General features: G+C 41.9%; 1 protein-coding gene across 3 annotated transcripts in view; it reads left to right on the plus strand.

Annotated features, from left to right (window-relative positions):
* rbm33a (RNA binding motif protein 33a) overlaps positions 1–20,501 on the plus strand; it is a 209,057-nt gene that overhangs the window by 94,809 nt on the left and 93,747 nt on the right. For all 3 annotated transcript variants that reach the window (XM_041184121.1, XM_041184119.1, XM_041184122.1), the window contains exons 8-9: positions 10,401–10,585; positions 12,999–13,278. In XM_041184121.1, coding sequence (XP_041040055.1) covers positions 10,401–10,585; positions 12,999–13,278 — 465 coding nt within the window. The remainder of the gene's footprint in view (positions 1–10,400; positions 10,586–12,998; positions 13,279–20,501) is intronic.

Here is a 20,501-nt window from a genome sequence, read left to right on the forward strand (position 1 = left end):
TCCCGCCATCCCAGGAATCAGTCAGGTAAACCTTTGCTGCACTCCCTCTATAGCAAGAACATCCTTCCTCAGATAAGGAGACCAAACTGCGCACAGTTTTCCAGGTGTGGTCTCACTAAGGCCCTGTATAATTGCAGCAAGACATCCCTGCTCCTGTGCTTGAATCCTCTCCCTATGAAGGCGAACATTTGCCTTCTTTGCCGCCTGCTGCACCTGCATGCTTACCTTCAGCAACTGGTGTACGAGGACACCCAGGTCTCGTTGCACATTCCCCCCTCTCAATTTGTAACCATTCAGATAATCTGCCTTCCTGTTATTGCTTACCCGTTTAAATTAAATTAAACCTTTTGGAAGATACTTAATATCAAATAACATCGATTACTCTAGGGCCCTTCTTCCCTGCTCCTCGTTGTTACAGAATATAGTTCTTACAAATGATGAACCACAAAATAAGACCTTAAAAACTATAAACGATAAAAGTAGTAAATATTTACCCGACTCTCAGTACTCAAAGGATCACCTCCTTCCCTCCTCACCAAATTCCCTCATTCACCTCTGCTCTTCCAGCTCCTTTTTAACTCATACTCCCCTCGTGCTCCTTTTCCACGCCGGACTCCCCTCGTGCTCCTTTTCCACACCGGACTCCCCTCGTGCTCCTTTTCCACGCCGGACTCCCCTCGTGCTCCTTTTCCACGCCGGACTCCCCTCGTGCTCCTTTTCCACGCCGGACTCCCCTCGCGCTCCTTTTCCACGCCGGACTCCCCTCGCGCTCCTTTTCCCACGCCGGACTCCCCTCGCGCTCCTTTTCCCACGCCGGATTCCCCTCGCGCTCCTTTTCCCACGCCGGACTCCCCTCGCGCTCCTTTTCCCACGCCGGACTCCCCTCGCGCTCTTTTTCCCACGCCGGACTCCCCTCGCGCTCCTTTTCCCACGCCGGATCCCCTCGCGCTCCTTTTCCCACGCCGGACTCCCCTCGCGCTCCTTTTCCCACGCCGGACTCCCCTCGCGCTCCTTTTCCCACGCCGGACTCCCCTCGCGCTCTTTTTCCCACGCCGGACTCCCCTCGCGCTCCTTTTCCCACGCCGGACTCCCCTCGCGCTCCTTTTCCCACGCCGGACTCCCCTCGCGCTCCTTTTCCCACGCCGGACTCCCCTCGCGCTCCTTTTCCCACGCCGGACTCCCCTCGCGCTCCTTTTCCCACGCCGGACTCCCCTCGCGCTCCTTTTCCCACGCCGGACTCCCCTCGCGCTCCTTTTCCCACGCCGGACTCCCCTCGCGCTCCTTTTCCCACGCCGGACTCCCCTCGCGCTCCTTTTCCCACGCCGGACTCCCCTCGCGCTCCTTTTCCCACGCCGGACTCCCCTCGCGCTCCTTTTCCCACGCCGGACTCCCCTCGCGCTCCTTTTCCCACGCCGGACTCCCCTCGCGCTCCTTTTCCCACGCCGGACTCCCCTCGCGCTCCTTTTCCCACGCCGGACTCCCCTCGCGCTCCTTTTCCCACGCCGGACTCCCCTCGCGCTCCTTTTCCCACGCCGGACTCCCCTCGCGCTCCTTTTCCCACGCCGGACTCCCCTCGCGCTCCTTTTCCCACGCCGGACTCCCCTCGCGCTCCTTTTCCCACGCCGGACTCCCCTCGCGCTCCTTTTCCCACGCCGGACTCCCCTCGCGCTCCTTTTCCCACGCCGGACTCCCCTCGCGCTCCTTTTCCCACGCCGGACTCCCCTCGCGCTCCTTTTCCCACGCCGGACTCCCCTCGCGCTCCTCTTCCCACGCCGGACTCCCCTCGCGCTCCTCGTATGGTTGAAGCAACTGAAGCTTCAATTGAAGCATTCAAAAGGAAACTAGACTGTTACCTGAAAAGGAAGAATGTGCAGGGTGATGGAGAGAAGGCGGGGGAACGAGTTGCTCATTCAGAGAGCCAGAGAAGATACAATGGACCAGTTGGTGGCCACCTGCTCTGTAACAATTCTGTTTATCTAGCTCATCCCTCTCCAAGTGCCGTTGTCCTACCTGAGGACTGTTTTCGGTATTAATTGTTTTTTCGGAGAAGATGTACTTAACTTCTGTCCTATAGTCTCTCAACAATTTGAAACCTATGTCCCCTTGTCATGTATTTGTGGTTTAACTTTTAGCTTTAAAATTTCCTATTTTATGACATGTAGCGTATTTATTTCACTAAATCTGAACTGCAGTTAGTTGATTGACTTCATCTTTGACACTGATCATGGTTAATATATGCATTTGTCTCAAAAATTACTATCTGATTATATTCACCCCTGAAAGGTACTTATCATTGCACTTTTATCCACTTTCCTTTTTCTGCAATTTTGTCACATTTCCTTCTCTCTGTTCCTCTCTTTCCTGAAAACATTGACTCCTTGATAGAACAGTTCATTGAGTATTAGATATCCAGATGGTCATTATTCATGTGTGAGCCTCATCACTGAATTCAGCAGGATTTGTCTGGTAGACCAGGGATCAAAACTGGGGCCTTCCTGGTTTGTATGACATAGCCATTCATTGGATACATTTGCTGACTCAACAGGGAAACCGTTGCTGGCTTTGTTACATATTAGAAATGGGGAATGTTTGAAGATTGATAGCATATCCAGGACTGGAACACACACAAGAATTGAAATGTCAACCAAAATTAATTTTTCAAATGTTTTATAAAAAAAAAAATTTTATTGGTTAGTGGTTAGGCCAGCATTTATTGCCCATCCCTAATTGCCCTTGAGAAGGCAGCGGTGAGCTGTCTTCTTGAACCGCTACAGGCCACGTGGTGTAGGTACAACCACAGTGCTATTAGGAAAGGTAGTTCCAGGATTTTGACCCAGCGACGATGAGGGAAGGGTGGTATATTTCCAAGTCAGTGTTGAGGGGAACTGCAAGGTGGAGGTATTCCCATGTGCCTGCTGCCCTTGTCCTCCCGGTTGTAGCAGTCGTGGGTTTGAAAGGTGCTGTCTAAGGAGCCTTTGGGAATTTCTGCAGTGCATCTTGATGGTACACACTGCTGCCACTGTTCGTTGGTAGTGGAGGGAGTGAATGTTTGTGGATGGCGTGCCAATCAGGTTGGGCTGCTTTGTCCTGGGTGGTGTCAAGCTTCTTGAGTGTTGTGGGAGCTGCACTCATTCAGGTAAGTGGAGAATGCTTCATCACACTCCTGACTTGTGCCTTGAAGATAGTGGACCCCTCTGGAGTTCAGCCCTTTTGTCCATGTTTGAACCAAGGCTGTAGTGAGTACAGGAACTGAGTGGCCCTGACGGAACCGAAACTGAGTGTCAGTGAGCAGTTTATTGCTAAGCAAGTGCCGCTTGGATAACACTGTTGATGACCCCTTCCATCACTCAAACATTCACCACGGATGCACAATAGCAGCAGTGTGTACCATCTACAAGACGCACTGCAGGAATTCACCAAGGCTCCTTAGACAGCACTTTCCAAACCCGCGACTGCTACCATCTAGAAGGACAAGGGCTTCAGATTGATGGGAACACCACCACCTGGAAGTTCCCCTCCAAGTCACTCACCAGTCTGACTTGGAAATGTATCGCCATTCCTTCACTGTCGCTAGGTCAAAATCCTGGAACTCCCTCCCTAACAGCACTGTGGGTGTACCTACACCACATGGACTGCAGTGGTTCAAGAAGGCAGCTCACCACCACCTTGTCAAGGGCAACTAAGGATGGGCAATAAGTGCTGGCCCAGCCAGTTAAGCCCACATCCCATGAATGAATAATAAAAAAAAAATCACTTTGACTGATGGGGTGGTAATTGGTCGGGTTGGATTTGTCCTGCTGTTTGTGTACAGGACATACCTGGGCAATTTTCCACATTTCAGGGTAGATGCCAGTGTTGTAGCTGTACTGGAACAGCTTGGCTAGAGGCGTGGCACATTCTGGAGCACGTCTTCACTATTTCTGGAATATTGTCAGGGCCCATAGCCTTTGCAGTATCCAATGCCTTCAGCCGTTTCTTGATATCACGTGGAGTGAATCAAATTGGCTGAAGATTGGCATCTGTGATGCTGGGGACCTGCAGAGGAGGCCAAGATGGATCATTCGCTCGGCACTTGTGGCTGAAGATTGTAGCAAATCCTTCAGCTTTATCTTCTGCACTGATGTGCTGGGCTCCCCCACCACTGAGGATGGGGATATTTGTGGAGCCTCCTCCTCCAGTGAGTTGTTTATTTGCTCACCACCATTCACAACTGGATGTGGCAGGACTGCTGAGCTTAGATCAGACCCGTTTGTTGTGGAATCGCTTAGCTCTGTCTGCTTATACAGGTTGATGTGTGAGTAGTCCTGGTGTTGTAGCTTCATCGGGTTGGCACCTCATTTTTAGGTAAGCATGGTGCTGCTCCTTGCATGCCTTCCTGAACTCTTCATTGAACAAGGGTTGATCCCCTGGCTTGGTGGTAATGGTAGAGTGGGGGATATGCCAGGCCATGAGGTTACAGATTGTAGTTGAGTACAATTTTACTGTTGCTGATGGCCCACTGCACCTCATGGTTGACCAGTCTTGAGTTGCTAGACCTGTTTGAAATCTATCCCAATTAGCATGGTGGTAATGCCACACAACACGATGGAGGGTATCCTCAATGTGAAGACAGGACCTTTCCACAAGGATTGTGCAATGATTACTCCTACTAGTGGCAGGCAGGTTGATGAGGATGAGGTCAAGTATGTTTTTCCCTCTTGTTGGTTTCTTCACCACCTGCTGCAGACCCAGTCTAGCAGTTATGTCCTTTAGGACTCAGCCAGCTATGTCTGTAGTGATTCTGGCGAGCCAGTCTTGGTGATGGACATTGAAGTCTCTCATCCGGAGTGTATTCTGCACCCTTACCCTCAGTGCTTCCTCCAAGTGGTGTTCAACATGAAGGAGTACTAATTCATCAGCTGAGAGGGGACATACATAGTTTGACCTGATGCCATGAGACTTCATGGGGTCCGGAGTCGATGTTAAGGACTCCCAGGGTAACTCCCTCCCGGATGTTTGCCATTGTGCTGCCACCTCTGCTGATAGTGATGGTGGTGTCTGGGACATGATCTGCAAGGCATGATTCCGAGCGTATGACTATATCAGGTTGTTACATGACTAGTCTATGAGACAGCTCTCCCAATTTTGACACAAGACCAAGATGTTAGTAAGGAGGACTTTGCAGTGTCAACAGAGATATTGTCGTTTCCGGTGTCTTGGTTGATGTCAGGTGGTCCACCTGGCTTCATTCGTTTTTGACTTGTTTTTACTGGGCATTTCAGAGCCAACCACAGTGACATGTAGGCCAGACCAGGTAAGGACGGCAGATTTCTCTCTGTAAAGGGAGCCAGATGGATTATTAAGGCAGTTGACATCGCTTCATGGTCATTCATCAGACTTTTAACTCCAGATATTTTATTGAATTTTCCTATCTGCCATGGTGGGATTTAAACCCGGGTCCCCAGAACATTACTGTGGGCCTCTGGATTATTAGTTCAGTGACGATGCCAGTACATTACCCTTATATATTTGTTTAAAAATACAACATTTTGTCGAGTGGGATCCATGACTGTGTAATGTAAAGGGGCCTGAAATTATTGGGAATTAGCTTTAATTACTCTTTGTTGCTACTCTATTTGAAATTATATATGTTCTATTTCTTTGGAAATCACGTTAGAATTCTTGAAGGAAGTTCATGGACTTGGCCATACCAAGGCAGAGGTATTGACAAATTGATAAATCTGTTTTAGGCTGATTGGTACAGTTATGCGGGGAACTGTTTTGAATTCCCCGCTGCTTGATTATTTTTATGCCATTCCAGCTTTATGTTGCTGAAAGCAGCGCACAGCCTGAGGCTACAAATGACCTCTCACTCAATACACTATGTTGTATTGTGAATGGCAATGTGGAAAATTGCTTTTATTTCTCTGTCTCCCATCAAGAATTGAAGATGGAAAAAATGTCCTTTTGCTCTCAGAGCAGAAGAAATGACTCTCTCCTGTTCCTCCTTGAAATGAAAAAAACTGCAGTTCTATTTAACGAACTGTACTCTGCTTTATTTGGATCTCATAGCAAATTGGAACATTATTCATTTCATTTGTTGTTCTATAAAAAGATTTTGAGCTATTTTGCACACATTTATGCCTTGCAACAACAATGAGAGGAATGAGTGCAATCTATTATTTTTAATTAGTATTTTTTGCATTGAAATGGTAGCAAATTTTGAAAGTTTGAGGCTTTTTGTAGAGGACAGTAAATGAACAGGTTAAAAAGCAAAAAAATCGATAAACACTTAGACAAAGAACAGAACTCTGCAGCCGCTCTCAACTGGAATCTTGAGGCAGTTGAAAAAGCATTTAAAGGGCAATTGACATTTCAGTTCAAGTTGCAAATGTAATCTCCACTTTGTCAGATTTTGCTGACCTAATGTGACAGCTTATTTCTATTGGATGAAAGCATTCTTACCAACTGATTAGAGTTGTCGTGTGAAACCATTTTATTATTGGCTATACTGAAATTAATCTCGACATCTAAGAATGCACGAGTAACGTCTGTAATTGCTGATTCACTGTATTGCCAAAATATGAAAAATGTTCTTTGCATATTTGAAATAAAAAGCCTTTTTTTGAAGGTTATTGTAATCTCAATATTTTGTCAGTTAAAGAGGAGTGATTGTTGTTGTGAAAAATGTCTTCTATCTAAAGTTGGTACTTTAACTGCTTTGATTGTTTGAATCGATTTTTCCAAATAATTCATTGCTTTAATGGAAACATGACCAAAATCTGAAATGTTCTGCAGTATTAAAGAGCTGGTTTTGCTTCCAATATAGTTGAACAAGATTCCAAATATAATCTTTGGGAAAATATGCAGAATTTAGTCTGAGTTCAGGACCCATTGCAGAGAATTGATGTTTGGTGCTATCTTTTCGCCAAAGTGTTAAAACCGCTCAGGTGGGCATAAAATATTCTGTGATGTCATTTGAGAACAACTGGGATTTTTCCTATCCAATAGTTATCCTTCAACCAACATCAGTGAAACAGATTATCTGGCCATTCATCTCATTGCTGTTTGTTAGTGCAAATTTGTCCAATTGATTGGCTTACGTTCTACATTGCAACTGTGGCACATCCCAAAACACTCTTGCGAAAGGTTGTGAAATACATGCAAGTTCTTTCTGCATTTCTTCATTGATCTTAAATATTCTTGAAGTGCTCAGCAACATGTCTGCTTCCTTTGCCATTGCTCTTGTAGAATGTGAAGCACAGAACACATTGGCCTTTTGTAGAGGGCTGTGCATTTGTGAGCATAGGTTTCTAGAGGACCACTGATTATGCAGTTTGCCAAGACTGCCTATGACCATTTCCTTGAAATTCCACCCCATCAGTAGTGTTCCCATTGTGTCCCAGCCAATATTTATACAACAGACAGCAACACTTGTTTCAAAATAAAAAGTCTACCATCTTATCTCATTGCTGTTTGTGGGACATGGTTGTGGACAAAGTGACTGCCATAATTGTCTGCATTGCAACAGTGATTGAGCTGCACAAGTACTTATTGACTCTTGAAGTGTTTTGGGGTGGATGGCCTGTGGTCGTAAAATATACCATATATTTACAAGTCCTTTTCTTTGTGTGAAGTTTGGGGAGTGCTATTTGAAACATGGATCTCAGGAAGCTGGTTGGATTGGTAATGAAGTGAACAACACATTTCATCTTCTGCTAAAGCTCAAACTTAGATGTTCTATAAGCTCACCATTACCTTCTTGTTTTGAGTTATTGGTATAAACCAAGGATGTTTTGTTTTATCTACTTGTAATTACATTGACAGGGTTAGATGAAAAAGGATGGGAGGAGGCTTATGTGGAGCATAAGCACATGCATAGACCACTCAGCCCAATCCTGTTTCTGTGCTGTAAATACTATGTAAGCATCTCTGCTCAGTTGTGCTCAGGGATTATTAGATTAGACTTCCTCAAGGTAAATATGCATACCAGGCATTGGTTTGAGAAAGTTGTTTCACTGCTGATAAATTGCTACATTCCCTGTAAGTGGCAGTGTAAAATGGGTCAAAATCCTGGAACTCCCTTCATAACAGCACTGTGGGTGTACCCTACACCACTTGGACTGCAGGGATTCAAGAAGGCGACCCACCAACACCACCACCACAAGGGCAATTGGGGATGGGCAATTTATGCAGGTCTTATAAGCAACACTCATATAAACATACAAACTCGGAGTAAGAGTAGGCTATTCGGCTCCTCAAGCCTGCTCCACCACTCAATAATATCATGGCTGATCTGATTGTGACTTCAACTCCACTTTTCTTTCTACCCCCATACCCTTTGACTCCCTTATCAATCAAAAATCTATTTAATTCAGCCTTAAAAATATTCAATGACCCTATCTCCAATGCTCTCTTCCCATGAAATAATAGATAAAAACATTTGAATTGCAAAGGTCTTTGATGCAAATCCTTTTGTTGATATGCCTCTAAACTCCCTGTATGGAATTGATCACTTTTGTTGACTATTTGAAGATGAGCTATTTTTGATTGCATTTGTGATCCAGATCTGGAGCTCAGATGCACTGGTGCATGGATTCAAGTAATCCAAGAGTTTGGAACAAATTGGGTGTGTTTCACTTGGTTGTGGGTAGTGCTTTCCAGATGATTTGGTCTCTGGTGCACCTTTTGCCAAACCATCAATATAGTTTCACAGCTGTTCTTCTGAAGATTGTTTGGGCAGTGGGTGCCCCATTACCTTAGTTGAAGAATAAATGATGGTTTTAAGCATTAAGAAAATATTTGAATCCTGAATCCATGCAGTTGTTGCATAAAACCACAAGTACCAGTTCGACTTAACAGAGATTGTGAATTCTGAGTGTGGTTGTTCATGCACTTTTCAGTACATTGGGTCAGACATACAAAATAAGCTTGAATCAACACAATATTAAACAGTACTTGCCCTACAGATCTCTTTCAGAAATCGTGTTTACTTTGTTCAAAGTATCTGCACAATCTTTGTACATCTGGATGGATAGTGCTTGTCATTAATGATAAGGCCTACTTAGAAATTTAAATTGGCAATCCACTGGGTCTTCTGGTCTCCATTAATCTAAACCTATCAGCTTGAGCAATAGGAGATTAAGATTTAAGCAGAGCAATTTTAGGAATTAAAGCTTGTAAATGCATTTTTAAGCTCACAAATATCCTGGTAAAGGTAAGTTGTTTTCCACATTATGTTGACATAGTACAGATTTACAATTAAGCTTTCACATATCAACTGATGCAGGAGCGACTTACGAGTATAGGCAGACGTTGAGTATCCAGAGATGGTGGCCTCTGGCCATTTGTTGTAAATGATGAATAAGTTGAAGGGCTTCACAGATCACATCGACAACACCATAGAGGTGGCCAGGCTCAGTGGTAGTAACCTTGCCTCTGAGTCAGAGTCTCCCACTCTAGAGACTTGTGCGCATAATGTGGATTACCACTTAACTGGGTAGCAGTAGAATACTGAAAATCTGTTGTCCTTATTTTGTATGCGACTCCAGAGCCACAGCAATGTGGTTGAGTCTTAAGTGTCTTCTGGAATGGCCCAGCAAGCAGAAATGGCTAGAAATGCTCACTGGTTTATACAGCATCTGAGGATAGAGGAAGGTCAGGAGAAACTGGGGAGATGCAGTAACCAAATCAAGAGTTATAGGACTGGAACCAAGACAGCGTGATCATGGACAAGAAACACTGATGAAATAATAGAAAAGTTAGTGGCCAAAATTCTGCAGAGCAGTTAGGGAATGAAGGAGGGATAGTGTAGTCAATTGAAGTGTCATTGGCTTCTAATCTGTTCGCACCAACAAAGTAGCTCTGGCAATTTTCAGAAAATATTGCAGATCCTGGAAATCTGAGACCAAATCAGAGAATGCTGGAAGCACTCAGGAAGTTGTGCAGCATCTGTTGATGGAGGCAAATGAACTTCACATTTCAGGCCTCTGACCCTTCATTGAAAGTGGTGTTTGTTTGGTTCTTTGTCACATTTGTTGCACACAATCTAAACCCTCAATCTCAAATGAAGATCTTTACTCGATCCTGCATTGAGCAAACACCCATGTTTATTGAATGTTTAACTGGCAAATAGGTGTTCATTATATACAGTCTAAATTGTATACACACTCAAACAATGCTAGACTGAAAAAGCAGATTGTTCTGCCCATCCAGTCTCCATTGGTGCTTTTCTCCAAAATCCTTTTAGTTCAGTCCTACCTGCTTGCTTCTCTGTTGACCCTTTAATTACAATGGTTCTCAGAATCTATCATTTTAGTCAGTTGGTAGTGTTCTCACTTTGAAGTAGAAAAGAATTATTTGTACCGTTGATTTAATTGATAATTTAGTAGTGTAACCAAACAATATTTGTATTACTTCAGAACTTTCTGATGAGGCTAAGGCAGCATTGCGTGAGTTTGAGGAGACGGAACGCCAACGGAAACAGGGAAAAAGAGGACGAAGAGGAGGGTCTTCAGCTAATTTTCCTTTTTGCGATCAAAGGAGAGATGGTGGTAGGAGGAGAGACCAACGACCACCCTTGATGCAAGTGCCTCCATCATTGCAGGTAACTATCTGATATTTTTAACTTGTATTTTTGTTTTCTTCATTAGAAATTGTTTTGTTAATTTAATCGTTAAGCAAGTGGAGGTTGACAGTGTTGAGGAGTAGCCAGTGATTGCATCCAGCCTGTCTGTTCAAGTGCAGTCAGGTAATTTGTCTCCCTTCATTACCTGTTTGGACATGATTTCTGTACCTTGTGGAGTCTATAGTGTTCTGTGTATTTTCTACAGATTTCCTGTGCTGCTTATCTGTTATTTCTCATTTTTATGAAACCTGGAGATTTATTATTGCACACTGATTTCTAAATTTAATGAAAAACAACTGAAGGCAATCAAAAAAATGTAGAAAACAAGAGAAAGAAAAGAAAATCTGGATCTGGACATTATTGTAATTGTCCAAATGAAAAGCTAATGTAAATCTGAAATCATATCGATGACTACCTTCTACTGCCAAGCTGTTGTAATAATGCAGTTAAAATTTAGAATATCTACCTATTTCTGGATCTTTATTTTTTGATGTGCTTAGAGTATTGCCAGTTTTTAAAAATAAGCATCAGCTGCGAATGTATTGATTTATTGTGCCTTTCTGAAAATCAAACTCCCAATGTTTTGTGTTTTACTTGTGTAACATCATTGTCAAGAAAACTTGGACATTGTACCTCTTTGCAAAGAATATGTGGATGTTGAATTCATTTGCAGTTTTTGAATATATATTTATTTACCAGTATTCTAATCCTGCATATGATACAAAGATTGGTGGCATTTCAAGTAGCCTAGACGCAAGCATAAAAGTACAAATGCATTAATAGTTTGAAAGTGATTGAAACTCTGGCAGATGAATTTTAATCAGGTCAGTGCAAGGTCCAAAAAAGACAGATCTGAGTATGAGCTAAATGGTGAAATACTAGTAACAATGGAGATCCAAATATTTTTAGGCATCCAATGTGCACGTATCATTGAAATGTGGTAGTTGGGTACAAAAAAATAATCAAACAGGCTAATAGAAAGTAGTGTTTATAATCAGAGAACTAGATTATAAAGGGAGCAAGTTCTGCTACAGTTATACAGAACACTGACAGACCACTTCTGGAGAACTGTGTACATTTCTGGGCACCACACCTTTGAAAGCATTTATTTGCCTCAGGAAATGTACGGTACAGATTCATCATCAGTTACCAGGGCTCTAAGGATTAGTTTATGAGGAGCAATTACATGAACTTTTTTATTTTCCCTGGATATGGGAGGTTAAGGAGATTTTGAGATGGATTCATTGGGAAGATGGAACAAACTTTTTCTGCTAGTAATGGGCACAACCTTAAAATGAGAGACAGGCCATTCAGGAGGGATGTCAGGAAACATTTCATCTCACAAAGGATGGTAGCAGTGTGGAACTTTGTGCCACAGCAAACATTAGATGTTAGTTTAATTGATGTTTAAATTCTGAGATTGATTGATTTTTGCAAAACAAGGATATTGATATGGAAAAGGATACCCTGGTGAAGCTACAACACTTGAATGCCAAACAGTGGAAGCAACATGCAATAGACAGAGCTAAGCGATCCCATAACCATTTGATCAGACCTAAACTCTGCAGTCCTGCCACATTCAGTTGTGAATGGTGAACAATTAAACAACTAACAGGAACAGGAGAATCCAAATAAATCCCCATCCTCAATGATGGGGGAGCCCAACATGTTGTGCAAAAGACAAGACTGAAGCATTTGCAGCAACCTTCAGCCAGAAGTGCCAAGTGAATGATCTATCTTGGCCTGCTCATGAGGTCCCCAGCATCACAGATGCCAGTCTTCAGCCATTTGTTTATGTAATATGAAGAAACAGCTGAAGGCACTGGATATTGTAAAGGCTATGGGTTCTGACAACATTCCAGCAATAGACTTGTCCTCCAGAACTAGCTGTGACTCTAGCCAAACTGTTCTAGTACAGCACTGGCATCTACCTGACAATGTGGAAAATTGACCAAGTGTGTCCTGTCCACAAAAAGCAGGACAAATCCAATGAGCTGCTCTAATGAGCTGCTGTTTGTGTTACAATCAAAAACATTCAAATGAACAATTAAACTAAAATTATACCATGTACAGGAATGCATGACTGATTTAAAATTCTCTCAAATTGCTTATGAATGATATATTTAATGTTTAGATCAAAGAAATAACATAAACAAACTAGATCATTATTACAGGGGTAAATCTAGCCTCCACTCACACATACTGAGTTGCATTAGCAAAGCCTTCAAGAAGTTTTGTTGATGTAAGTGCTCGGGTTTTTTCCCTAATATTTGAATTGCAATAAAATACTTGGCATAATGCATTGCATAAAATTACATTTTTATTGAACAAGAAGGTCTTGCGTTGGCTTTTTGGATGATGGAGGAGCTGAGGTGAACTTTTTTTCCCCCAGAATCCTCGTACGACGATGAATCCTTCAGAGCATCAACCTGGTAGAGGTAATTTACAACAGCGACGACAGCCACCGCCTCTTCTGGTACCCCAGCGACATCCTTCCACATCTCAGATGTCCAGTTGTGCTCCACAGCAACCAGAACAGCAGCAACAGCAGGAGCAGCAGAACTCAGAAAGCGCTTCTATTGGTATAAATTCAACAGTAATCCCAGCACAGCAACCAAAGAACATTCATATAAACCCTCATTTCCGAGGTCCAGTGGTTACACCTGTGCAAGGTTAGAACTGCAAAAGTTTATGTAAATTCAGCTTTTTGAGAGAAAATCACCTCTCTTTTATGTGGGTATGTTTCCTCATATCCTGTCCTGAAGGCAGAAACTTGTTCAGTGGTGCATTGTATGAACACCAGGGTTCTCAGCATCACTTCGCCAAAGTGACCTCTCACATTTAAGCCTAGGCATGAAATGTTCAGGGGCATTTCTTCGTGGGTGGTATTTGAGCATGCTCCTGTCTTCAACTAGCATAACATCATTTTCTAGCGAAGGTTGCTTGATGACAAGAACAAAAATTTCACCTGTTCTTCCCCTATGATAGACTGGAAACACTTAAAGCTGTTGGTTGTGATTCTCTGTTGTTAAACCTGAGATTAGCCAGACTATCAAAGACTGGCTGACAAATTTACAAACTCTGCCATTGGGGAGACTGGGTACCATTTTAAATGCTGTTTAATTAAAATGTGTTGGAAAGATTTAGGAATGAGAACTTCTGCAAAAAATCAAATTTAATTTTAAAACAAAATATATATTTCATTACATTAAATTTTTACCCTGTTTCTCTTACCCATCACAGCAATAGACCTTTCCAAATTAGTTGGACTGTAAGTGTGGAAAGAATGCCACAAAAACTGGGTCTAAGAAAAATTATAATTATTTTTGTCTTAGGCTTAATGATGCTCTTTATATACTGTTCACATTAGCAGAATTTTAAAAAAAGAGTAAATGGATCTTTATGGGAGGTTTGTTACCAACATAGTTAATTTTTACTGCTGCTTAAAAGTTTCAACTTTATTTCTGTTCTATTAATCGATTCACTTCCAAAGTGGGACAGTCAAATAATTTTACTTTTGCTTGAGTATCACCTCTGTACTCTGAGAAATTATTGACTGATTCCCATACAGCTTTATAGTTCCACTGTAATTTAAAGTATTAATGTTTCCACCTAAACCTTAACAGACAGTGATGTTAGCTGAAGTTATCCCTGTTTTTTCTTTTGGAACTAATACCTAACCTAAAAGTAAATCCTTTCAACCTAAATGAGAGTAATTCTCACAAATATTCAAAGCTTTTGTCGTCCAAGATTGAAATCTTTTATATGCAACTTAAATTTTGATCCAGTTGATTTTGCTCCCCTTGCATCAGTGATCTGCTAAACTGATGCCATGAATTGATTTCTGATCATGCTACTTCAATTAATCAGCTTTTGTCTTCAATGAAACAGATGATATCACAGTAAGGAGCACCATCATTTTGCAGCAAGTATTTCAGATATCTTGAGGAATTTTACTTTCCGCATCAAGGTTATAATGCCATACCCATTAGGATTTACGATTCAAAATGAATCCACATCTCAAATGTCTAGTTGTGCTCCACAGCAACCAGAACAGCAGCAACATCAGGAGCAGCAGAACTCAGAAACTGCTTCTACTGGTATAAATTCAACAGTAATCCCAGCACAGCAAACAAAGAACATTCATAGAAACTAGGAGCAGGAGTAGGCTATTCGGCCCTTCGAGCCTGCTCCGCCATTCAGTATGATAATGGCTCATCCTCTATCTCAATTCCATATTCCCACTTTTTGTCCTTGATGCCCCTAATATCCAAAAAAAATTATCAATTTCTTGATATACTCAGTGACCCGGCATCTACAGCCTTTTGTGGGAGAAAATTCCACAGGCTGACTGCCCTTAAAAGTGAAGAAATTTTTCCTCATCTCAGTCCTAAATGGCCTGCCCCGTATCTTGAGACTGTGGCCCCTGGTTGTAGACTCCCTAACCAGGGGAAACACCCTCCCTGCATCTAGCCTGTCTAGCCCTGTTAGAATTTTATATGTTTCAATCAGAATCCCTCTCATTTTTTAAACTCCAGTAACAGACCTAGTCGAACCAATCTTTCCTCATACAACAGTCCTGCCATCCCCGGTATCAGCCTAGTTAAGGCTAACATACCATTTGCCTTCCTAATTGCTTGCTTCACCTGCCTATGTACTTTCATTGAGTGGTGTACAAGGATACCTAGATCCCTTTGTGCAACCGCATTTCTCAATATATCACCATTTAAATAATATTCTGCCTTTCTGTTTTTCCACACTGAAGGGTCTAACTTCACATTTATCCACGTTATACTGCATCTGCCATGTGTTTGCCCACACACACAACTTGTCTAAATCACCCTGTCGCCTCCTTGCATCCTCCTCACTGCTCTCAACCCTGCCCAGTTTTGTGTCGTCAGCAAACTTGTAAATATTGCAATTGGTTTCCTCATCCAAGTCATTTATATATACTGTGAATAGCTGGGTCCCAAGCATTGATCCCTGCGGTACACCACTAGTCACTGCCTGCCACCTGGAAAAAGACCCATTTATTCTCACTCTCTTTCTGGCCTGTCAACCAATTCTCAATCCATACATCCAATGCCATGTGCTTTAATTTTGCCCACTAGCCTCTTATGTGGGACCTTATCAAAAGTTGTCTTGAAATCCAAATACGCCATATCCACTGGTTCTCCCTTATCTATTCTACTAGTTACATCCTCAAAAAATCTGCATTAGATTAGTTAAGCATGATTTCCCTTTCATGAACCCATGCTGATTTTTGCCTAATCCCGCTAATGCTTTCTAAGTGTTCTATTACCATGCCTTTTATAATAGACTAGCATTTCCCCCACTACTGATGTTAGGCTTACTGCTTTGTAAATCTGTTTTTTCTCTCCCTCCTTTTTTAAATAGTGGGGTTATATTTGCCACCCTCCAATCTGCAGGAACTGCTCCAGAGTCTATGGAATTTTGGAAGATGACCACCAATGCATCCAATATTTCCAGGGTCATTTCCTTTGGTACTCTGGAATGTAGATTATCAGGCCCTGGGGACTTTTCAGCTTTAAACCCTTTAATTTCTCTAGCACCATTTTTTATTTTACTAATACTGATTTTCTTCAATTCCTCCCTGTCACTAAACCCTTGGTTCCCTAACATTTCTGGGAAATTATTTGTCCTCTTTTGTGAAGACAGAACCAAAATATTTGTACAATTCTTCTACAATTTCTTTGTTCCTCATTATAATTTCACCCATTTCTGATTAAGGGACCTACATTTGTCTTTGCTAATCTTTTCCTCTTCACATATTTACAGAAGCCTTTACAGTCAGTTTTTATTTCCCTTGCAAGTTTACTCCATTTTCCCCTTCTTGATCGATCTTTTTGTCCATTTTTGCTGAATTCTAAACTGCTCCCAATCCTCAAGCTTGCTGCTTTTTCTGGCAATTTTATATGCATCCCCCTTGGATCTAATACTATCCCTAATTTCTTTTGTAAGACATGGTTGAGCCATCTGTCCTGTTTTACTTTTGCGTCAGACAAGAATGAATAACTATTGTAATTCATGCATAAGTTCCTTAAATATTTGCCATTGCCTATCCACTGTCAACCCTTTTAGTAAGGTTCCCCAATTCATCATTGCCATTGCGCCTCATACCCCTGTAGCTCCCTTTATTTAGATTCAGGACCCTCGTTTCAGACTGAACTTCTTCACTCTCCTTCCTAATGAACAATTCTTTCGTTTTATGCTCGCTCTTCTCCAAGGAGAAGAGATTTTAATCTTTTCTCATTGCACAACACCCAGTCTAGGATCGCCTGCTCTCTAGCTGGTTTCTCAATGTATTGATCTAAAAAACCATCATGTACACATTCGAGGAAGTCATCCTCCACAGTATTATTAATTTAGTTTGTCCAATCTATACGTAAGGTCACCCATGATTACAGTTGACCCTTAATGCATGAGTCTCTAATTTCCTGCTTAATGCCTTCTCTTATATCTCCATTACTGTTTGGGGGCCTATAGACGTTTCCTACCCCTTGGTGTTTCTTATCTCCACCCAAACAGATCCCACATCATGATTTTCCGAGCCAATGTCCTTCCTCACTATTGCATTGATTTCCCTTTTACTAGTGGTGCTACCCCACTTTTCCCTATTTGTCTGTCCTTTCTCAATATGGAATACCCCTGGGTGTTCAGTTCCCGTCCTTGGTCACCCTGCAGCCATGTCTCTGTAATTGCAACTATATCATAATCGTTTATATCTATTAATTCATCTACCTTATTGTGAATGCTCCGCGTATTAAGATAAAATGCCTTTAGACTTGCCCTTTTAACCTCGTTGGTCACCTTAGCTTTATTTTGCACTATGATCCCATTTGTTTTTTGCCCTTGTTTTTTCTGCCTTCCACTTTTGCTTTTTACTTTTCTGTCTTTTGTTTCTATCCTTGTACCACTCCTCTCTCCCTGTTCAGGTTCCGATCCCCGTGCCGTTCTAATTTAAACTCTCCAGACTGCACTAGCAAACACCCCTGTGAGGACATTGGTCCCGGTCCTGCCCAGATGCAACTGGTCCCACCTTCCCCAGAACTGTCCCAATGTCCCAGGAACCTGAATCCATCTCCCCTACACCATTTCTTCAGCCACGTATTAATCTGATATGTCCTGTTATTTCTACTCTCGCTTGCACGTGGCACTGGTAGTAATCCTGAGATTACTACCTTTTGAGGTCCTACTTTTTAAGTTTAAGTTACTGTTTTCAACCTGATTCTTGTAAGGCCAGTTGGATGTCTTGTGGCCAGCGTGAAATCATTTCAGGTTTTGCAGACATGGAAGTCCTGACCTACCAGTACTAGAGAAATGCCTAGAACATATAGACTGGAGTGGTTCAAGAAGGGTGCTCACCATCACCTGCTCGAAGGCAAGTAGAGTTGAGTAGTCATCGCCAGCGATGCCACTAGCCCACGAATGAATAAAGAAAATGTACAATACATTATCCCATTTGTGAAAAGTCTCTGGGCAATGCCTTGTTTTTGCTTATATATACCTATTTATGCAAGGTTGTTCAGTACCATTTCATAGCAATTGATAGTAAACTTTATATAAAAGCTCATTTCATTCCGCCTTATAAGTGATATAAAAAAAATCTAAAACCCATTTTGTTTCTCTGGCTTACTATTGAACTTTTGAATTTGGAAGATGATTTAACAATGGTAGAATTACTGGTACAGCTGTAGAGGAATTAATTCTGGGCACAGAGCTCTCGAGGTCTTCCAGAGCACCCCTGCAGAATGCCCTGTTAGATTGTCGATCTCACCCTCGCTTGCTAGATTTGTGTGTTTTTAGCACTGTCCTGCAAGCTTCTATGAATATTGATACAGAAATGTATGTCAGTAATGTAATTTATGTATCTGAATTCCAAAATTATGTTGTTTTCATTTAGAAAAGCTTAACGCAATCAAACAGAGTCAACGTGGTTTTGTGAAAGGGAAATTTGACAAATTTGCTAGCGTTCTTTGAGGATATAACAAGCAGAGTTAATAAAGGGGTACCAGTAGACATAGTGTATTTGGATTTCCAGAAGGCATTCGATAAGGTACCACATTAATAGGTTATTGCACAAGATAAGAGCTAACGATATTGGGGGTAATGTATTAGCATGGATTGAGGATTGGTTAAAAGACAGAGTTGGGATTACTGGGTCTTTTTCAGGTTGGAAAGACATAACTAGTGGGGTGCCACAAGGATCAGTCCTAGGGCCTCAATTATTTACTATCTATATTAGTGACTTGGAGGAGGGGGCAGAGTGTTATGTAAACAGATTTGCTGACAATATAAAAATAGGTGGGAGGGCATGTTGTGATGAGGACATAAGGAATCTGCAAGAGGATACAGACAGGTTGAGTGAGTGTGCAAAAACTTGGCAGATGGAGTTTAATGTAGGAAAGTGTGAGGTCATACACTTTGGTAGAAGAAATCCAAAGGCAGATTATTAGTTAAATGGAGAGAGACTCCAAAAAAGTGCAGCAGATCTGGGTGTTCTTGTGCATGAAACACAAAAAGTTAGCTTGCAGGTGCAGCAAGTAACTAAGAAGACAAATGGAATTTTGGCTTGTATTGCTAGGGGCTTGGAGTTTAAAAATAGGGAAGTTTTGTTACAACTGTACAGAGCTTTGCTGAGGCTGCCGCATCTGGAGTACTGTGTACAGTTTTGGTCCCTGTCTTAAGAAAGGGTCTACTGGCATTGGGGGCAGTGCAAGAGATTCACTAGGTTGATTCTTGGGACGGAGAGGTTGACTTATCAAGAACGGTTAAACAGGTTAGGATATTATTCATTAGAGTTTAGAAGAATGAAGGGCGATCTTATTGATATGTATAAGATTCTGGGGAGTGCTTGACGAGGTAGATGCTGAGAAGATGTTTCCACTAGTGGGTGAATCTTGAACTAGGGGACGTCGTTACAGAATAAAGGGACACTCATTTAAAACTGAGATGCAAAGGAATTTCCCCTCAAGAGGGTAGTGAAAGTCAGGAATTCTCTATCTCTGAGTTGTGGAGGCTAAATACTTCCAGTGATCTAAAGAGGAGGTAGATAGATTTTTGAAATATCGGGGAGTTGAGGGTAATGAGGAGCTGGTATGAAAGAGGAGTTCAGGCTTGGGACAGATCAGCCGTAATCTTATTGAATGGCAGGGCGGGATTGAGGAGCCAAGTGGCCTACTCCTCCTATTTCTTAAGTTCTTATTTTTACATACTTGATGTTTCTTTTATCTGAAAAAATCTGTTTTGTGATTTAGATTTGTTTGAGATGTCACCCTTTTGTCAATTTCCAGATATCCCTTTTACTTGTTTCAGTATTTTCAAATTTTGGCACAATATTTGGTGGAGTCACTATGTATCGATGTTATGCTTACAAAATAGAGAAGTGTTTACCTGATAGTTTAGAGAAGTGTACCTGAATATGTGCTAGTGCTTCAGGATGTAGAAGATAGGGTGGTGGTGGGAAAAAAAGTGGCAGGGGAATGAAAGCACCTTCGATAAGCCTGGAATTTTTTGTCTCTTTTTCAGAATTGATCTTTTCTTTGTACCTGCATTTTCCAAATATAGCAACTTTGTTGATTCATAAAGTTTAAAGAGGTGTGCTAACAAAAATGTGACTTCAATCTGGTTGCATTAGGAACCTTGTAAAGTTTGTTGAATGCTACCAAATGCTGATGTCAAAATATTCACATGCCAATTGGTTTGCTTAATCAGTTTGTGATGGGATCAAGTGGTGTTTAATTGGAAGTTCACATATGTCAAAATCTGTTTGGACAACATTAACTGTTACAGGCCCAGGCCCAATTGATTTTCTTTTTTAAGCAGCTTGATCGATATTCATACTTGTTTATAAGCTGCTTTTCTGCTATAAAAT

The sequence above is a fragment of the Carcharodon carcharias genome, chromosome 3 (genome assembly GCF_017639515.1).
Source record: "Carcharodon carcharias isolate sCarCar2 chromosome 3, sCarCar2.pri, whole genome shotgun sequence".
In the NCBI taxonomy this organism is placed as follows: domain Eukaryota; kingdom Metazoa; phylum Chordata; class Chondrichthyes; order Lamniformes; family Lamnidae; genus Carcharodon; species Carcharodon carcharias.